Source organism: Diadema setosum, chromosome 1, assembly GCF_964275005.1.
Source record: "Diadema setosum chromosome 1, eeDiaSeto1, whole genome shotgun sequence".
NCBI classification, from domain to species: domain Eukaryota; kingdom Metazoa; phylum Echinodermata; class Echinoidea; order Diadematoida; family Diadematidae; genus Diadema; species Diadema setosum.
In genome coordinates, this window is record NC_092685.1 from 17535602 (window position 1) to 17558041 (window position 22440).

The 22440-nt window shown below is 37.7% G+C and overlaps 1 protein-coding gene across 1 annotated transcript; it reads right to left on the minus strand.

Annotated features, from left to right (window-relative positions):
• Window positions 1–1023: 1023 nt before the first annotated feature.
• LOC140237477 (sodium-coupled monocarboxylate transporter 1-like) lies at window positions 1024–19963 on the minus strand. The gene is made up of 15 exons (XM_072317405.1): window positions 19622–19963; window positions 18276–18341; window positions 17600–17651; window positions 16896–16963; window positions 13292–13446; window positions 12440–12580; window positions 11337–11466; window positions 9160–9248; window positions 7965–8077; window positions 5734–5804; window positions 5176–5262; window positions 4147–4376; window positions 3475–3575; window positions 1869–2032; window positions 1024–1265 (listed from the first exon to the last, which is right to left on the minus strand). Exons 1-15 carry the CDS (start codon window positions 19961–19963, stop codon window positions 1128–1130), a joined length of 1947 nt encoding a protein of 648 aa, XP_072173506.1. The 3' UTR covers window positions 1024–1127.
• Between the last annotated feature and the right edge of the window lie 2477 nt (window positions 19964–22440).

Consider the following 22440-nt stretch of genomic DNA (forward strand, 5'->3'; position numbering starts at 1 on the left):
GGGTTTTCAAAGGCTCTCTCGCTCGTGCTAGCCTCTCACTGGCGACTTAATAGCAGCTGTCTCACGTGGTGACCCTATTCTCACTTCTCGTTCAAGAACCACAGTAAGAGGCAGTCCCTAGTGATGATGTAATGGTTTTTAAGTATTGATGGCAATGAGGCCTGAAAGAGCAGTGCTAGGCCCTTCCATTTGTTTGAGAGATTACCAGTAGTTAATAGGGAAGGGCGTATTATCATTATGAATATCATCGTAATAATTATTCTCATTCTCGTATGTTCAACAACAGAAGCACCAAAAAAATCCCAAGTAACAACACTCGCTCACACAAGCACACAAACGCATATAATATTATGACATTCAGGGCGAGCACGCAGCACTGTATTGGTATAAGCAGTAACTGGTATAATTGATAATGGTTTAGTTTATGGCCATTGATCACTATAATTTTAGAGATCAGTGGTTCAGGGCACTTTTCATTTTCTGAATATGTACTCCAGATCACTATATTGGTGGTTTGCCTTCATCAAAGTAGTTGTAATTTAACAGTATGTGAAAAATAGGGTGCGAATATTGCATGCGTTTCGGTCAGACTCTCCCCATATACTAGTTACATCCTTTTCTACAATTACCACTTCATGTATCAGGGATTGATTGATTTCCTCCCAATAATTCGTCGCTGAGATAATTCATAAGACCGGCAATAATGATAAAGATAAAGAGACGACGATAGCGTTGGCCGTTCTCCATATTCTTCTCTCTCTGTGCGTCGTGTTGCAAAGTAAAGTAGCTTTAGATTACGCGAGGAGGCAACCTATATAAGAAATAATGGTGCCAGTCCATCAAGTAGCTCTCTGCGTCCTAAATTGAGCGGACGTAAAAATAGCCCAGAACGCGTACGTAGTCATGGTATAGTGAAGACTCAACCGTCACGAGCTATGAATAGATGATCGCATTTGATAAGCCATTTTGCGCATGCTCATAACATTTTTTTTTTCTCGGAAAATTCTCGGAAAATCTAGAGCTCGCCATTACTACACCACGTTACGCAATCAGAGACAGATAAAACGGAATTAGTATCAATTCAGTCTATTCCAGATTTTGATAACTAGTCATCATCTTGATTGTCATCAAACTGTCGTCCAGACTTTAGTTGTGGTCGTCGTCTTCGAAGGGTAGTCAGCATTGTAGTCGGGAGGTAGAAATAAATCTTTCTCCTCCGAAATTCCGTTTTCTTGGAGGTGCAGCCGATGTCCGATGCTGTCAAGCTGAAAATGAGAAAAAAAAAAAAAAACGGGGCAGGAATGTTATCTCATGGCGATTGGATGATATCAGAACATAACATTGAAATTAGCTTTTTTTCCGAGAGGTTTCAAGCCATGTTTTTCTGCATTCTATTCTCATTGGTAGGTAAGCAAAATATAATTATTTATCTCTTTTTTTTTCTGACTGATAATGATCATACGAGCCTTCGTTCAGAATCAATCATTAGATGAGAGTCTCATACTATCGAGATCTTTGTCACAATCAATCCTTGTACATCATGTCATCATAGTTTATGAGTTCATCTTTGACGTTAAAAGGACAGTACATGTAATTTCACAAAACTATCAGAATGATATTTGAAGTCTTCATTTACTTTTTGTTCCAACTCAAGCAGGCAACTTTTGTTGTCGATGCGAAGGACGGGGACGCTCCATGGCGATTCGAATATCAATTCTGAGTATAGACCTACGAGTTCAAATTTACCCTGAAATCCCAGCTATTGGACAGCATTGGTTACATATTTGTCAAAGAGGAATGAAAATCTCTTGCGCTGTATATAGGATAGGGGTGGGAAGTATCAAAGATTGTACACTTCATGGACTCACCTTTTCTTGGTAACGACTTTCAGCCCACGGTATGTCGTCATCTAACGCGTCATCGTCCTCACCGCAGTTGCACTTCTTTCGCCAACATGGTGGTAGGAAACAGCAAAGCATGTCCCCGAAGTTTATCAAAAGTCGTTTATCCACGCTGTTGGGGTCTTGGAACCCTGTAAATATGGATTATGGCATGTTAATTGTGATGACATTATGATCAGTTATCCACCTATACGTCGGTGCCAAAGGCACAATGGGAATATTCTGTATATACCCATAGGCAAGACGGAAAGAGAATAGCAGCAGCATACAACGGATATTATTCTGTCAAACTATATGTGTTTCTGTTCTGACGACTTGAAATTTGTGTACTAATGATATAACAAGTAGTATTATTAAATGTATTTCAAACTGTATTCTGATTTCTTGTTTTTTCTTTTTACCATCGGATGGAAAACAATGGAAGTTTGGGATTTTATTTTTTTTTCCTGCCAATTGTTTCATTGCTCATAAGCAAACCTGACGTTTATCTTAAGTAGATTTGGAACGAATATCCGGTTTGCCATGTACCACTCTGTCCGTGCTTACCAAAGCTCAACCTCATTTAGTCCCCTGGAAAACATGTCTATATGTACAATTTGTCGTCAGCATTTTAGGTTATCAGTATTATTATCATCATCATCATCATCATTATCATCATAATGACAGTATTGTCTCCATATCAAGAGTTGCCATTGCTGTACTAGAGTGTCCTGCTATTATCATTATCTTAGCACTGCCAGGCACCTACTTGTAGACCTGGGTCCAAATGGATATACATGTAGTTGGTGAAATCATTTTGCCCCAGGACATTATAGGCACTTTTCGGGATTCTAACTCGAGACCCCGAAGTCAAGAATCTTATCCACGACGCCACAGTGCTCTCATACTGTTGGTGGTACTCCTGAAAGGTTTTTAATTTCTGTAATTTGGTGCTGCCTGTCTCTGTAACAATTTTACCTCTAATCGGTTTATAGTGCTTCAGAAAGTAGAGAGAGAACAAAAATGCATAATTTGAGCAATTTGTTGCTCAAATATTTTATCTTAAATTTTGTTTGCAGAGTTCTCTTAAGCTCTTTATTATGTACTGATTCTCAACTTTGCAACGCATGTTAAGTAATTTCAGTTAGTCCATGTTTCGGCAGTCTCCCTCAATTTGCCAAATCTTTGTAAAAGTCTCTCTGAATCTGTGCAGATTTCATGAATTTATCCTGCAGTTCCTGTAATCTTTGTCAAATACAAGATACACAGTGAAATTCGGGACTGCCAATTTGATGATGACTAGAGGATATTTCCTGCAGCATATGTTGTCCATGGCTTGATGGGATAGTTTTCCTGGCGCCTGGACTGCCGAGGATTTCATTAATTATAGGACCATTCTCACTTCTAAAAAATCGCGACATGAAAACCATAAATCTTAACTCTACGTGTTTACAATTACAAACTTCGCGCTCTGACTTGCGATTTTTCTTGCGAATTTTCACGTGGAATTTGGTAAATGTGCTGCATTGGGCAACGTTCACACTAACTTCGCGAGTTTTCGGGCCCTACAGTATGATGGTGATCAAGTATTCACCTATTACGCCGCTGGCGAACACGGCAGCCACCATTGTTATGAGAAAACCGAGTGGGCCGTACATCAGGTATGACAAGGAGTAGAAGTTGTCCAGTGGTGATCTGAGGAACAACAAAGCATATTTCAAATTACAACATTGAATGCTGGTGAAGGCTCAGTCTATGAATAAGCTAAAATGGGACAATGATATTCTATTGTTTACAGCAAGAATCTGATATTTTAATGTAATGCAATCAACCGTGTGTGGAAAAAAAGACAGATTACGATGATAAAAGGTCAAAATTGTTATAGAATTATAAAGGGCTACTGTCGGATATTGAAGAAAAGGGTGGACATAGTAATAATGTTCTTAGCTTGAACGACATTGTAACAATTTGTACTTATGTACCCTATGCACTAGCACAGCAATACGATGTTGAAGTTTATTTGTGTTGTCATTTTGCTGAGTCTTCTTGCCGTTACGCTTCTATGCCATACCCCTCATTTTGACATCACGTAGTGCAATATTGGAAGCAAAACACTGTGATCTTTTTAAAATATAAATATATAGATATATAGATAGATATATATAGATAGATATATAAATAAATGGTATTTCACTGAGATATTCATGTCTCGCAGTCATACGACACACGTCCATAAATTAAAAAAAAAAAAATCAAAGTAACAAACCTTGTAACGTGCTCTTCCGACTGATGCGATCCGAACTCTGTGTAGCCAATCTCTGTCTGTATGATATGGGTCGTGTAGTAATCGACATACGTACTATTCTCCACACCGTCTGCTGGACAGCCGTCAGTGGAAAGCGGGAGGCGGCTGGATGGCGGGTTTTCCATCAGCAAGTTGCCCAGTTTGAGCCACAACATGATGCCGATACTCACGAATGTTCCAATCAACACGCCCTTTGAAACAACGGGATGATAAAGACAGATCCAATTGTCAAAACATAAGCGTCGGTTGAGAATGATAAGGGCGTTAAGTTGCCACAAAACCCATAGTGTTCAAGACCACTTAACGCCCTTCTCATTCTCAACAGACGATGTGGATTCTGCTAATACTGCTTGAGAAGGTGAGAGTTCTGTGAACGGCAATGTGTCTGGACGCTTATAAGGCTGACAAAGATGACGATAATTGACGATTTAATACAATCGAAAGAAAATATTAAGAATGAAAATGAGATAAGGCGAAGAAAACAAAGTAAATGGTAGGAAGGTTGAGACAATTAAAACCGCACAATACCCTAAGCAGGATCAAAATCATGAAAATTAACGTCAATTCTACGATGACGTCATTTTTTTTTTTTTTGCTCTTTATATAGATTTATGTTCATCAGTACAACTTCAATATGCTGTTTTCAATTGTCAAACTTCATATTCGTTTGGGTTATTGTGGAAATACTCTCATTTCACAGGTATTCTGTATGTATTTGACATTCTTCTTACAAATTTATATAAAACAACCAATAAAAGTGTCAGAAACCATATCATTTTTCCTCCTGGCAAAAGATGTAAATTGATAAAGTACCCTGCGTCACCCATCAATTCATCATGTATGCAGTCATGTCCACATTTCTCGATGTCATTTTTTTTTTCAAATGCATCAAAACGAATCATATTGTAAAGTTGAGGTCTTGAGTGAAACAAAAGGAGGTGTCCACAAAAACTTATCTCAGAAACAGGTATGACCGAGAATAAAACTTACTTTTGAATTGACTCGGGGAAAACAAACGCCTAGGACGAATGTCGCCACAACAGACCCGTACGTTATGCCGAAGATAGACAGTCCCATCTGGTGAAGTCAATCAAAGTATGAGAACGAAATTCTCTACCAGTCACTGCGGCCTCTCGGGTAAGCCATGAGAGGGGCCCCATTTCATTAAAGCTGATACTATGATATAGCAACTTTTGCTGGGATGGCAAGTGTCATGGTGATGGCAGGAATCCTGCTTCTTGATTGCTTGTTGCTACGGGGAGTTGCATGAAGTCAGGCTGCCATAAATAATGTACTATATGTTTTACAAATTCTTATCATGCTGGAATTTAATTTGTTAATACACACATTTTGATGAACTCCAACGAGGAACTTAAAATATTTGCATCACCATAATTGAAAATGTCGCCGCATTTGCCCAGAGGATCATTGAGGCTTCATGGGACGATGTGTTCAGTCCGACGAAACTCAAATAAAGACAAGACAACCATTGTATCACTATGCATGTAATGCAATCAATCAAAAAACAAAGACCGTCTACTGGCTTACCGAGAGGACATGATCTCCCATCAATTTTGCAAGGAATGCGACTGCAATTGCAAGGAGACCGTAGAACAGCGCTGTTGATGGGTGAAACACACACACACCGATAAAATTACATTATATTCATGGATATTATAGCCGTAACATAATACGATTTGGAGATTATCGCATCGATTACGGGTAAAAAGAAGAAAAGGGAAAAGGGTAAAAAGAAGAAAAGGGAAAAGAGTAAACTTAATATAATACATACGATACATACATGTATGACATCACACATTTGCATATTCAACAGGCGAGTTTTCTTTGCAGCTCTTTCAGTGTTATACACAACTATGTGTGGATGAAGTACATTGCATAACAATATGATATAGAGTCTACTCTGATTATTATCCAGTATAAGCCAGTTCGGAGTTCCACTTTGCGCATGAGCAGAAACAAGGTCATACGGACCAACAGGCATGTTGGTTTTTAATTTCACTGGGATAAGCATCTGTAATGTAATGATTATTCATGAAATACTTATAAATGCTGCTTGCCAGCACATCCACCTGGCAGCAAAAGCGGTATTTGGCAATATCAATAGAAAGAGATTGTTAATACATTCAGTGCAAAATAATGAAAGATGCTTTCCCAAGTGTTATCTGACGGATCATTCTGGTCATCTGGTCTACGTAAGTTCATTCTTTGTTTGAACAGGATCAACGAATTCCATAAATTATTATGTAACGCTTACGCATTGGGTTGCTCTAAAACGAGTGAAATGCCCCTAACCGACTGAGAAAAAAGAAAGGTCATTCGGATCAATGGGCCCATGAGCTAACTCCGAACTGGCTTATTGACTGATCCAGGTACTATAAGCCCTGCTTTTTTCAGGGGATCACCCTTTTGCTTCTATCGTTACACGTAAGGTCTACTTTTCTGTCAACCTTTCAGGGCATATGCATTGCTGGTGTTGGTTATTCTACTTTATTGCACACATATAATACTACTGATAATAATAACAAGTTCTTATATAGCGCATTTCAAACTTGAAAAGAATTTCAATGCACTTTACAAACAAACAAACAAATTATACCATAATACAAAATATAACAGAAATTACAAATTACTAAGCACAATATATTAGAGTTACCAGTACTACTGAGACAACTGCATTAATGACTTCAAATTTAACAATCATAGGCTACTTTGTATAGATAAGTTTTGAGTTTTTGCTTGAAATTGTCTTAATGACAATGTCTTATTATGACCCACACATTGTGTATTTCTTACAAATTGATATGATTTGTGTTATATATGCTTTGTAGTTTGTTTCATTGTTTTGTTGTATGGAAATAAAAGATAACTGAATTGAATTGATCAGCCCAGGACATCCTTTTCGCTATTACTATCACTGGTGCCATATCAGAGTACTGCTTCAAGGAGTACAGTATCACCAGGGGATACACTTCAGTGTATTCCGAGGGTTCGTTAATCCGAAAACGAAATATAGTTCGTTATTCGTAAGGTTCATTAATCAAGAAATGGAATAAGGTTTGTTCTTCCGAAGGTTTGTTAATCCGAAATCGAATTAAGGTTCATTATTCCGAAAGTTTGGTAATACGAAAAATGAACAATACAAAACAAAAGTTTCGCATTTCCGAAAGTTCATCAGTACAATACGGTCTTCACATTGTCGGATGAACGAAAATCATTTCATTTTCGGATTAACGAAACTTCGTAATGACAAACTTCACATAAATTTTGAATTAACGAACCTTCGAAAAAAAAAAACCGAATCTTGTTTCATTTTCGGAATTATGAATCTTCAATCGGAACAATGCCACAGAATGTTCGGATTCACAAACTCTTTTTCATTTACAAACCTATATGTACGGAATTTGTGTGTTGCTAAATAATGAAGCTTCGCAACAACGAACATTATTTCATTTTCGGATTATCGAACCTTCGGAAGACAACGAACATCACCAGTCACCGGACGTCCATTTCGCACCGGCTTTAATTAGTGAGTGGGTATAAACTCTTGTCCACCTATTACGTTCTTGTCGAGCAGGATTCACATCGAGGTTCTCTCATTTACGTAGTGTTATTAGTAGTCCACAGAATAGTTACCAAGGAGCCCCAATATGTAGTTTCTCATTGTATAATGACGTGCTGGCAACATGTGTTTTCAAACTTTTATCACGTGTCAATATTAATGTTGGGCCGAAACGGAATTCCTCAACGTGTTGACTTACACAAGAGCTTTGTTACCGCGGCGTACTTCTTCCCGCCTAAATCAGGCCATATCATTTTACACGCATCTTCACCCGTTACCGCTGCAAGTGCGTTCACTCCCGAAGATAAGGTGCTGTAGATTGCAAAATAATAAGTATACATGATATTTATTATCTTTATACACAGGGCTTGACATTAGCGATGGCGCGAGACCACCAAAGATTGATATCTGGCCACCAAATTTCAGTTATCTTTTGGCTCATACGATCCAAATTGTAGGACATTAAAACGCTGTAAGAGAAGTGTAGCAGCTATACGACCTGATAAAGGTTCTAGGGCAATTAGGCCTGCCCCCTGGGCAATTACCCCGGACCCTTCCCCTGACCCTAACCCTAATCCTAACCCTAACCCAAACCCTAACCCTAATCTTTACTCTAACCTTTACTCTAACCTTATCACTAACCAGTATTTAGCCGGGGGGTAATTGCCCTCGGGGTAATTGCCCTCGGGGTAATTGCCCTGATACACTGATAAACGCTAACAAACTAAAAAAGTGCAATCGTTGTTTTTTATGTATTTTATTCATATTGCGGTGAATAATTCTATATACTACGATAATGATATACAATCATGAAAATGCCATTTATACATAGATGGGAATTTAATCTGGTGCATGAGTTATCAAACATATTAATATAATTCGATGTGAATCCAGGAAGTTCTAGTTCAGACTGTTGCGTATAGAAAGCTATCTTCGTAAACACCTTATACGAATGTAGTGAATGAAAATGTGATAACGCAACTTACGAAAACTAACAAACTACACACACCCTCACCTACTTACACAAATCTTCACACACACACACACACACACACACACACACGCACACACAAAACAACAAATTACCCACATCATCATCACCTACTTGCACACAACTTTACTCACGCACAATCACGCACGCACGCACCCACACAACACACACACACACACACACACACGCACACACAAAACACAAACTACCCACATCATCATCACCTATACTTGCACACAAATTTACTCACGCACACACGCACACACAACACACACACACACACATACAACACTCACACAACACACACACACACACACACACACACACACACACAACACAACACACACACACACTGCGCGCGGACACAAGATGGTTTGTAAAGTGATACCATAAGCCACCACACCTGAGAGATGCACTGAGCACTGAAGCGAGAAATATCCCAGGGATACCCGGCATATCAGAGAAAACTTCCATCACCATGTATGGCATCAGCTGGGAGTAAAAACAAGAAGACAAAGATGAATTATTAGCATACAAGGCGCAGTTGGCTACTTTTTCATGTCCATTGGTCAGTACGCAACATCATGCGAACATTCTGTTTTTGAAGCGTATCATTGCACATTCTGTCAACGTTCATTTTATTGAACGCACATGCGCAATCACTCCATCGCGTCAAGGTTCATTATTATGTCAAGCACAATTCGACTGTTTATCACGATGCCTGAAGTGTTTCATCAGACTTTAATTCTTGCTTGTTTACCTGACACAACCTCTGAACAAGAGTACTTGTACATGTTTTTACAGTTCTTCTTCAAACATAAGAAAACAAATATTTCAACAAGAAGACCTGCGATTTGTCTGTTATGTTTCTTTGCTGTCTATCTTTTACTTTGCTCCGAGCTATGGCTGCTAACTCAGGCAATAAACTCATCGTAAAAATCAAAACTCCTGCTGTTTTTCAGGACGCGCTCGTATTATCATTTCTAAAGCCCCTTTTACACTTTCACGGATTGCATCACGGATGACCACGGATCGTCGGTCCGGGATCATCCGTACTATTTCCGGCATGACCGTGTTGACTCCGTGAAGTCATCCGGCATTATCCTTGATTATCCGGCATGTTCGCTGAAAAAATTGAGCTTGCTTAATTTTTCTTCCCGGACATCACGGATGAAAATAGATACAAACTCTTCCTTGTTGGCACCATCTACTCCGTGTTGCATCCGTATTCCTTCCTTGTAGGCACCGGCTACTCCGTGTTGCCTCCGTGAAGACATCGGGACGTCCGTATTAGCATTGGCTCCATCCGGGATGAGAAATTCGTGTATTTTGCCAAAACAAGCTCAGAAAGTCAAGGAAATTTGCTCACATCTTCCCCATCAGTACAGCCAATTGACTCGTCTTACTGTTAGTAGGTCCATATCGCAAGAGAAGGTTCAGTGACCCACACACACACTGCAAAAAGTCCGGTGTTAAATAGTGAACACCGAGCTTGTGTTAAATTTTTGGTGCTCATTTATGGTGTTAAATTAACACCTCCGGGTGTCATTTCCAAATATAAAACCGTTTTTTAAAGAGTTTTCTTAGTAACTGCACTTCTTGTTGAATTTTGATTTAAACAAGACGATCAAGAATTTTACATTAAAATACTAGATTGTTTAAAAAATGTGAAAATAAATTTACACCACAGTAACACCAGCTGGTGTGGTCTCTTATTGAAGCTGGACGGGTGTTAAACCATTGATATTAACACCAGCAATATCAAATCAACACCATGTGGTGTCATTTTTTAATTAATACCAGTACAGTGTCAAAATATCACCAGGTACAGTGTCAAATTAACACCACGAAGTGTCAGGTGAACACTTTTCAACACCATCACAGTGCATTTTCTACACCTGTGGGTGTGGTCCTCTATTAACACTTGATCGGTGTTAAATTTAACACCCATGGTGTTAAATCTAACACCGATGTTTTTACAGTGCATCTTCCTGCTGTTTTTTTTTTTTTTTTGTCGTTTGATTTGTCTCAGTTTGTTTTGCTTTGTTTGTGTTATGATGTTCCCGCAAAATGAGATTTTACAACAAAGAGAATATGCCTTTATGATGTCGACAAGCAGATGCGTATGAAGGCTGCTGTAGATTTTGTGGTGTGCTTGTTATATATACTTAGCTCTGGAAGCATGTCGCCCGAAAATGATTAAGTATCAAAAGCAAAAGCAAATGTCATGTGTCAACTTTTTGGGGATATCCGTGTAAAGACCACGAAGGGACCCAGTTGCACCCGTGCTCTTCCTTGATATCCGTGTTAGCTCCGTATCGTTTCCACTGTGGTCCGCATTCATTCCTTGTCGGTCCGTGTAGGCACCGTACTTGTCCTTGTAGCTTCCGTACTTGTCCGTGTAGACACCCAGTTGGGATCGTATTCACACCGGCATTGAGAGGAAAATCGATATTTTGCATGCCGGAACACCACGGATGACGATCCTTGGTCATCCGTGAAATCCGTGAAAGTGTAAAAGGGGCTTAAGGACGTATCGTGTCTGCATGCCGAAAACGCTGACTCACTGGCCCTGTATACCTGGTCTGGACTGTGCACCTTGCCGGCAGTGAAGGGGTCACAGTCTTTGTAGTACGCGTACATGACGACCCCAGACAGACACATCAGCGATACTACTGCCCACTGAGACACCACCGCCAAGAAGATAGCCCTGAGAACAAAAGATGCAGAGTCCTTAAAATGCACATTTTTAAGTACGACATATATGTAAGGAAATGCATGGCGCCCCATGAACAAGGCCATGACGTCATGTTGGTTGCTGTCCTCCCGTTTGTTTAAATGAGTGCTAACAAGGCTTTGGAACCCTTGTGCTATTTTTTAACGACATTATGGTAAACACTCGAAGGGTATACCGCCAGGCAATGACTTTGTTTACATGACAGATCCACATCTCAGTAACATGATATATCACAACTTTTTTTTCATCTCAAAACTCCAACTCCTTCCAACTCCATAAAAGGACGGCATCTAAACTTTTGCAGGGTTGACGCCCTGTAACGATACATCACTCGATGTATCACAGTTAATCTAACAAGTCATCGAGGGGTTGATTGTTTTTTTCAAGTTCTGACGGGAGGCAAGAATTTTCATGCAAGACTAAGTGACTATATCAGCAACGTACATGACTGTATAAATTAATATACAAGACCTTATTACAATAATGAAATTTGATAATGCAGTCATTCTCATCTTATCTCGATACGAAATTTAATGTATGCTTGAAATCTGCAATGTATATCGTGCAGTGCCCTGCATATCTGACAAAAAGGGAACAAAAATACAAGTAGGTATATATAGGAAGAAAAATAAATGGATATTCTATTCGATGGTCACAAAGCATGTAGAAAACAGTGATTGTCAGTGGTTAATGAACAATCAAACTTTGCCTGTAATTTCCTTTAAGCCTGATCATTTTTTTTCCTTTATACAAGATTAGTTAGGAATGATACCAAAGGTCTCATCAACGACTCAAACCCTCAAGGAATTTATGATCCTTTGGCTATATACAGGAAGCTGTAAATACAAACTTTTTCCAAGGGTTTGGATGTGGGGCTTTGATTACCAATTCTAGGGATGAGAGTTGATTAAGTTTATTTGTTACAAGTTAGTGTTGACTTGATTACCATCTGGCTTTTCTTAGTGAACCAAGACTTAGACAGCGCTGCACGATGGCCTGGTTCATGCCGAACGTACAGACGGTTATCATGCTTGAACCAATGTTTACTGTCAAGAATGAATTCCGAATCGTCAGGTCAGCACGCATGCTGGTGGTAAATGAAACATATAGAAAAAATGAAGAAACCGTTATCATATGAATTACGTGAAAAGACCCTTAGAATATAATACTGCTGCTAACAAATTTAAACAATAATTCATAACGCTTCACTACCATCCCTCGGTACACTTCACATCCTAGAATTCATGTGCCTCTTTTAAGTCACCTCGTACGTCGTGCACACTGAACTCGATCGAGAGGCCGTGCATTCAAATCAATTGGCATTTGTAATTTTTGATGACTTTATACCAACACGTATAGCATATAAATGTTATCATTTGCTATAAACAAACCATAAGAGTCTGTTCCCTATATACCATGGCGTATCAAAGCGACCACGTTGTTTCTGTCTATAGTTTCTAAATAGAGTAAATCAAAACATTATTATAGGGCAAAAACTATCAATTGACAAGGTGCATTCAAAACTTATGAACATACTGTTTTTATTGAGGATGGCTAATAATAAAGATAAACTATTCCAAACCGTGAAACTAAACTATTCCACTGTTCTGACACATACCTATACTGTATACCGGTAAGTCCATACCGTCTACAGTTAAACACATAACTATACAACCTGATATCCGTGAATATCTGTATTACTTAGAAATGTGATGACATTCAAATTCATGCCTAGGTGAATACTGATTTAAATGTGGACGAAAAGATTTCTATAAAATTCTTCTGTAATGGCGCTCACTCGAAAAAGACGATTCGTCCCCCTTCTGTGGCGATCTTCCACACCTCATCGAGGCCACCGACCTCGATGCAGCCGACAATGATAACGGCGATGACGCCGGCTGCCATTACAAAGGTCTGGAAGGCGTCTGTCCACAGGACGGCTTTCATACCACCCTGTGACGGAGGTCCAAACAGAAACATTTATTGGTCGCTTGCTTATTGTTTTGTTTCATTTTCGTATTTCATTCAGGTACAAAACACACATACATAAACAATACAATTCCTTAAAGAACATGCAAATATACATTAAAAGAATATAATATATTATATTTACACAAACAATGAAGCAAATAAGTTTAAAGATAATTGAGGGGAAAAGGACAAGAAGCATGATCAATTTCCGAATGATAATTGATCTTAGAATTTACAAGAATAAAAATTATGACAGTACGGAGGAAACCAAGAATAAAGCACAGGACGCTAATAATACACCCCTTGTAAGGAAAATGCATTTGTTTTCTTTTTTGTAGGGAAATGCATTTGTTTTCTTTCTGAGAATGTTAGTTAATTCATATAAATGAGGAAACTAAGGACTCAAAGGAAAAAGGAAGGACAAGCAAAAGAAAACAGACACGATAACGAGGGAAAGTAAAATAAAAGGACAACATTATATACAACTACAACTGATGACAATAATATTTCAGAAGACTTGTATAGACGGCGACGTATAATCATTACCATATATATTATGACTCGGCTTTGTTTCCTATGTTGTTTCTTCTTCTGTATATTTCGACGTAAAACACAGCTCCCCGAGATGGAATGTATGCGAGTAATACATAGAATGCAAAATGAATCTATCTATGACAAATAAAGTACATTCAGCCTTCCAAGCAGTGCCTAATATGTTTATTTATTCTGAAGCTATGTATAGTGGAAACCGACCCCACTTCGGGCTGGTAAACCATAATTGTTATTGTTGCGTTTCCAACATAGGACTTCATATCCTACAAATAACATCCAAATGTAATGATAACTCTGAACCGCCTCACTGCTAAGAAACCTTGCAGTACAAATATAGGCCACACACGCCATTTCTCCGAATTAAGGGTTCTTTTTCTAAAAGCACGACTATGAGAAATGGCTGCAGAAAGTGGCATGTCTCAAATCAACCTGGCACAAGCTTGCCGCGACCCCTCTTTATTGAATTGCACTTACAAAAAATAACAACAAATTGAAAAAAATATAAACTAACAACAACAAAAAACCCGTTGCTAGACGACATTCTTTCCTTTGAATTGTTTCAGACCATGTGTTGACCAAATCATATAGTGAAAGAGCAGCAATATAAACAAACTGAGAAATGACGCAATAATTAAATCATGAAAAATTAAGAAGACAAGCATTTACGTTGTAATACATGTATATCATTGCTCAATTGATCAAGCTCCTGCGACCCCGGATTTTGTGCGCGTGTGTGCAATGTACATTCAAAGGCTGACGTGTGCATGCGTCTAACTATGACTATATCCCTGTCTCCACCACTTAATGACAGGCCTTATGCACACAGAAGTTGATCACAAGGAGAATAAGTCAATAGCCTGTAACTTAACTGCACTATAGACGCTGTAAATCCAAATTCTTATCTTTATAATCTTTCGCCTCTTGAGTGGTAGTTATCTTATCGTATGTATTTACTACAATTCACTTAATGTGAGAGTAAATATGACCCCATCATCAGAACCTTGGACTTCTGATTTGGGCCATCGCAAAAAGGTTAAACAAAGTGCTCTGAAACATGACAGGTTTGTTTTTTATGCTAACCATATCGTTTTGTTGTTGCTGTTTTTTGTAAAATCGCGAATAAATTCTTAAGAAAAAAGACATGTAGATAAAAGTCGTATATTACTGTTATTATGGACAATGAGCTTGCTATAGAAGTTATTTCCTTCCTGAACCTTGGAGTGGTTCAGAATTTACCTTTCTAACCGTAAGCAATTTGTTTATGTTAATGGACATACATCTGTCATGCAAAATGTTAATTGTGGAGTGCCTTGAGGAAGTTTGCTTGGACCTCTTTTATCTATCCTTTACATTAACGACATGCCAAATTCATCAAGTATTCTTTCCTTTCTAAATCATTTGCTGATGATTCTAATTTTTTGTCACATTCTGATCCTAATACCTTAATTGATGTTTTAAATGTTCAATTGGATAAATTACTTCAATGGATAAGAGCAAATAAATTGTCCATAAATATTGAAAAAAAAAATAAATGTATGATTTTTATTAACTCTTTGGAAAATGTACCTAGGAATGTATATCTGAATGACACACTTATCGAAGAAGTTTCTTCAATCAAATTCTTAGGTTTGATTATTGACCGTAAACTCACTTGGAATTTACATATTGATTCCATAAGCCGTATTATTTCAAGAAATATAGGTGTTATAAATAAAGTTAAATTTTGTTTACCCAGAAATGTTCTTTTAATGTTATATTCATCTCTGATTTTACCTTATTTGAATTATGGTATACTCGCCTGGGGAAACACACATTCTTCTCATTTGGAAAGACTACTTTTGTTACAAAAAAAAGCTCTTCGTATTATTTGCAATGAATCGTGGAGAAGTCATACTGATGTGACATTTCATGAAAACAACATCTTATAAGTTAAGGATTTGTATTTTTTACACCTAGGACAATTCATGTACAAACTTACCAATAATTCTCTCCCATTTGTGTTTGAGTCCATGTTCACTAAAAATAGATCTGTTCATTTTTATCCTACCCGGCAATCCAACTCATTTCATTTGCCATTAACTAGGACTATGTTTGCTAAATCTATATTTTCTTTTCCTGGCCCCAAATTTTGGAACACTCTCGATAATAGTATGAAACAAGTTCTAAGTTTAAACACATTCACATTTAAACTGAAGAAGTTGTTCATAAATTCTCATATAGTTGAATGAGTTATATTTTAATTAGCCTTAATTTTGAGCTCTCTTTTATATTCGTTATACTCATTCTTTTCTTTTATCTATTCCTTTCCTACATGATGTACATATACCTTAGTGATCCACCGCATCATGTGCCTCGCGTGTGCTGGTATATAGACCTTTCATCTCTTCTCCTTTCTCGCCTTTCCATGTCCTCTTGTCTCTTTCTGTTTCTTCTTTCGAAATAATCTCCTCTTTTCCTCTTTTTCCTTTACTGTGTTTTGTTTTTCTCTCTCTATCTTTCTCTCTACAAGAGAGGTTGCTTGTGTTTGTTTGTCCGTCTGTTTGTTTGTTTGTATGTATAGGTCTGTATGTGTTGTACACCTTTTATATTATGTCTAGCTAATTGCTTTTTGATGTTATTTAGTCTTTTTGTCCACGAGGAGACTGCAAAATACAAGCTTAGCTTTTTAGCATGTCTCCTCCATTTCCCGCAACTTTAGTTTCAATTCAATTTTCATTGTTTACTTTGCTTTTGTGATGCGTAGTATTGTCAACTTCACGTATTTTTCTTTGTTACTACATTGCATTGATGTTGTGTTATTTTGTGTATGAAAATGTTGTTGGAAATGAAATAAATGAAATGAAATATCAAATTTTGAGAAAACTACTATCTGCACTTACGATGGTTGTATAAAAAATGCACACAGCTCCTGTTGATAAGATACTTGCTGAAAGGCTCATGCCTGTAGCTGCAAATAATGCATTGCCGTGAGAGAATAAAACACGTAGAATATGTGCGATTATGTCCAGGGAAAACGATAAAATTCATACATGAATCATTTGGACCCTTTGCGACTATATTTGTTTGTTTTGTTTTAACACTGTTTAAATTGGTCCATCTTTATGTATTCATAAATAATATGATCATACATTTGTTTCAATTAATTTTGTTGTGGAAATAAACTATGTGAAATTAAAACGAAATGGGATAACTTACATTTACTTTATTCCACGTATTGTCAAACAGACATTTTGGATTAAGTGATTGCATATAGATCTGATAAACAACTGAACGCGTGTATGTAATATGCTTTGTAGAACACTATCGAAATCTAATGAAAAAAAGAAAAATACTTGAAAGAAACACACATGATAAGCAAAAGCAGATACTTCCATTCACTCTTGTGTCATTGTGAAGGCAAGATTGTCACAGCTTGTTCCATTTTCTTCATCAAAGATTTATAAGATTTATAGATTTAATGAGCTGATGTCGACAAAGTGATCAAAATGCATTGATTTCAGACATTGACATGATATACACAACCAATATGTTTCTCCTTTCAGTTTTCTTGAATCTACCGAGAGTTTTAAAGACTTATTGTTACCTGCATTAAGAGCTAGTGCTGGCGTGTAGATCACTATTCCCATGTAAAAATTCTGAAGTGGAAATCGAGCAAAACAAATTAATGATACCATATTTCGGGATTATTACTTGTAGTTATCAAAAGCAAAAATCATGATTATCATTAGACATGTTCACTTTGATATACGTAGAAATCATATCGTCACTGGCTTTTTTATGTTTTACATAGCATCATACGGATCTTCAGTCATGTAATGAGGTGAACATTTTGACACCAGTGATTAATGCAGCCCTCCGCGAATCCAATATTATGGGTCGATTGTGTGGCTTAATCAGTGAATGTGCATGGACTCGACAGGAGTTTCGGACGGGTAACGAAGTGAAGATTGATCTTATAAACAAATACCAAGTATATTTCATGCCATCCATCCGGCGTGATCGAGTGCAGTACAACAACGGATTGACGTTGATGTTACCACGTCTTGGAAATTATACATGGCCTCTGGTCAATAGAACTGAATTATGATAAAAGGACAGAAAAAATATATTATTTTTATCTTTTAATATTCTTAGAGTCAATGTTCATATCACCATCATTATCACCATTTAACAATTATACATTATGTGGCTTATTTGAACGTCAATTGAATTACACATTAAATTTGAAACTATGAAGGTAATTTGTCTCAAAAACTCACCATTTGGAAGAAAAATACAAACATATTAAATAAGCGGACAGTCCTGTTGAAGCGGAGTTCCAAATACTGAAAATGAATCAGTTGAAAAAAAAAAAAACAACAACTCAGCTTTGAACAGAAAATTGTACGCATAGAATAGATTTGGTCCTACGCCTTCAGTATACTCGAAGAAACACTAAACTGCGCAAACTAAGACACGAGTATGATTAAGTTTCAGCAGTTTTTGTCTCGTATACTTAGTAGATCGTATCCGTCGTATCCTAACTTTGTGACGTTGCTAGATTAAAAACGAAAACAAAAAAGGTTTATGAACCAACACACTAAACCATGTAACAGTTTCATGATGTTGCATTCGTAAACCTTCAAATGACCTGCATGTGCTGACAGACTGATTTATACCTATAAAATACACGTGTATGCCATGCTGTATTCATACACTCACACAAACGCACACAACACACAAACACACATGATATGCAAACGCTCACAAAGTTCCTATATATGAGCCGATATTGACGCCGGAAACGATGGTATCATGATAATATTACTACCGATGTCTTGCCAATGGAAGACAATTTCCACGGCAACTATAGCTTAGACCATATCAAAAGTATCGTATCAAAGTTATCAATTGAATAACAGTGGACCTCGAAGATCTTGTAAGTGGTTGGATCCATTATCTGGCATGTACTCGTATTATTTTGTGGGAAGTCGTTGACTTTCAATTTTTCTTGTTCTTGCGGATTCTGTCTTTTATACGAAACATTTAATTTGTCTGTATATACTATGTTTATAGAACACATCCATTATAGGCATTTGCCTTAATGTAGGGCTTACATCAGACAATTTCATTTTGAAATCAATGGGCCAATGATTGTGATACATAAAAGCAATACAATATGTCATGTAATGTAAATACTGCATGAAATACCTGCTGTTGGTTTGAGCGTCTGTTAGTGGTTGTTTCGCATGAAGCGTAGTATGATGTATGCATATAAACAATAGGGCCTATCAGAAATCTACATGCATACAATAATTGATACATGCTTATGTCAAAGTATATATAGATACATGACTATGAGAGAAAATTTTGAGAAAGTAAACACACGCATCCTAATATCTTTTATTTTTCAGTTATGGGAATGTTACGTTGGGTATACATATTGAAATATAAAATAGTCATTTAAATGATAATCTATATTTTACAATACTTCGCAAGGGGTCTCAAAAGATGATAGCTAAATTTAGACTTGAGCCGTCCTTATATTCGTATTCTTAATCATTTCACATGTACTTTCCGATGTTTGCTCATATGTGCAGAAATATGCAAGAGAGACCATTTTTACCTCAAATATACTGGTGACTCGAAGTTTCATGAACATGGGCACAAACATTTGAGTGGCGATGAATGCACCCAGGGCGTAGCCCACAATGTTCCACCAGAACATGGTGTTAAAGACGTACATCTCGGCTGGCGTCCCGAGAACCGAGATGGCGGACACAAAGCTCACCATCATTGAGAGCGCTACGGGCACCACGTGCATGTTTCGGTTGCCCAACAGGTACTCGTCGGCCGTCCGTTGTCGGTCCCCGGAGAAGGCCGAGTAGACGCCGATACCAGCCGAGACGACCAGCATGGCTCCGAAGAGCACGTAATCCCACACACTCAACTTCAAGGTATCATCCATTGTAACGTCGTTTACTGTTTCACTTTTTCGTCTTCTCCAATAGTGTCCCTTTGCAGTGAGGGGGTCTGCGATAACTAATAGTAAGCAGAGTCGAACACAGCAGATCTAGAGAAGTCCGTCTATCGCCTCATATCTCTAGAGGGCGAAGTAGAAAACCACCGTTTACCTGAGCAGATATCGATCACTATACATATATACTTCGACTATCAACGTTTGATTGACCTGGATAACTTGCCTTTACTTATTCTGACCAATGTTATTTGTTCTAGGTTGCACGGAGGGTTCATGAGAATGAATTGGTTCTTGACGGAAATAATGACGTCGGCAACACGAGAAGGAAAGTCACCTCTGTCCAGCAAAGCCGCAGCACTCTCAAATCGGGACGGGTCGTCTGTACTTTTCCAAGAATAATATGCCTGACATGGAAGGTCACATAGTGACTTCCGATTCCGTTCGAAAGTTACAAACTTGTAAATTTTATGGTTATATCCTTGTCCTACCATAACTGCATGAAATTCGAGGAGGCCATAACAGTCGGTGATGTCATTATAAGAATGAAACGATGTGAAGAAAATATATCAATTAAGGGAATCCCCCATATTGTATGATTGTGTATTTCCTTCTTTCTTTTTTTACCACAGCAATATGAAAGAGCATTTGACTTACCGCCTTCAGAAGGCCAGGAAATTATTCTCAAAATAACGACAGTGTGATAGCAATCTGAGAGAATGTGCACTGTTCATTTACCAAAATGTGGCGGGTTTTTGTTTGTTTGTTGTTGTTGGTTTTTTGTTGTTTGTTTTTTTTTTTTGGGGGGGGGCAATGAATTTGTTTTTTCTTTGTTTTTTCTTTTACACATTGTCGCACCATTTTGACATAAAGTAATTATTGCTGTAACATCAGCATCAACTACCTACGTAGGGTGGCGCATGAAATTACACAAAAGATTCAGAAAGTCTAAAGTTTGGAAAGCCTTGTCCAATAAGATTGTTTAAACTGCACTGATGCGTTCTGCAATGAATATCTTAGTTTCCATTCACCGAGTTCACACTTACTTTATATGTTTTCTTCTGAGTTAGATGTCCCTTTAACCTGGCCGTCTGACAGTATCGGGCCAAAAGCACAAGGACGCCAACGAAGGACGATATACAGTGTAATGAAGAAATTATTTTACCACTCCCGAGTTCACGGTCTGGACCTCTATTTCATCTTTGTTTTCCACTCGATTGATTAAAGGTCGCGACCTCCTTTTTACCTCGCCGGCTTCTCAATTTCGATATCAGTTTAGGCGATTAGCTTCAGAATAGCAATTCTGAAATGTAGACGAAAATACCGCTACGAAATTAACGAGAAATTTCTACAATATGCACATGCAGTACTTGTAGAAACCTGTTGATAAGTAATCTTGTGTATAATCCTATATAAACAAGCTGCCTGACCGGATTACTGCCGACGGTTCAAGACCGAAAGAAATCGTGGAAAACGCGGTCCCGTGGATTCCTGCGATAAGACAATTAGTTTCAACAGTCATGTTTGACCAGTTCGCGTTGCCAAACACTGCTTTATTTGTCATCGGTGTTCTTGTTTTGTCACGTGATTTGCAAGTCAGAGTTTAATGAGCATTGACCAGACTTTATGATGGTCTATCAGCTTTGAATTTGATTCCCTCCCTCTCGCGGCCCTCCACCCCCCCCCCCCCTTCTATACATCTCTCACATCCAATGCTTCTCATTTACTCGATCTGTACTGCTTTCTCTCCTTCCTTCTATCTTACCCTCTTTTCTCTCATTCTATGTATCATCTTCCATCTAATCATTCATCTCCCTCTAGAACTAATGTTGTCTGTCGGTGTTTCCTTCAGTTTAGTCATTTAGAAGTATAGTTTTACTCATGTTGGTCTGCTCGTAAAATGTGCAACAATTAAAGAAGAAATCCAATCCAACATTTTCTCAATTTCGTAAGACCAGGAGAAAAAAATCCCTGCAGAGCAGTGTAAAAATGATCTAAATCGGATAAGAAATAATGAAGTTATGACATTTTGAAATGTCAAAAATTTTCGGAAGACATTTCTTGACCAGTCGCTATGAATATTCAAATCAGTAAGTTGACGATGTCATGCTGTCACAATTTCTTATTCATTTTGTTTTACACAAATGACAAAAATTTCATATTTCAGTTGTACAAATATAAAAATTGGCCTTAAAACCACCTAAAATAGAAAAGAACAAAAATGTGAACTCTACTATATTTTGGTATGGGAATGTGCCTTTACCCGTATTAGCTAAAAATAACATTCTTTTTTTCTAATTTCGTATAAAACATACATGAAAATTTACTCGCTCATTTGAATATTGATAAGAATCATTAGGGAGCTGTTGTATTTTTAGAATTTAAATTCAACGACTCAGTGCACCCTTTTGGTGGCATATTTGGGAAATTTTCAATTAAAAAAGTAAGACGATACTTTGGTTATATGT

Coding starts and splice junctions, on each gene's coding strand:
- LOC140237477 (XM_072317405.1), bottom strand. CDS start 19,963: ATGGATGATACCTTGAAGTTGAGTGTGTGGGATTACGTGCTCTTCGGA. Junction 9,249..11,336: donor AGGTGCACAGTCCAGACCAG/GTATACAGGGCC, acceptor TTTTACTCCCAG/CTGATGCCATACATGGTGAT. Junction 8,078..9,159: donor GTGCTCAGTGCATCTCTCAG/GTGTGGTGGCTT, acceptor TGCAATCTACAG/CACCTTATCTTCGGGAGTGA.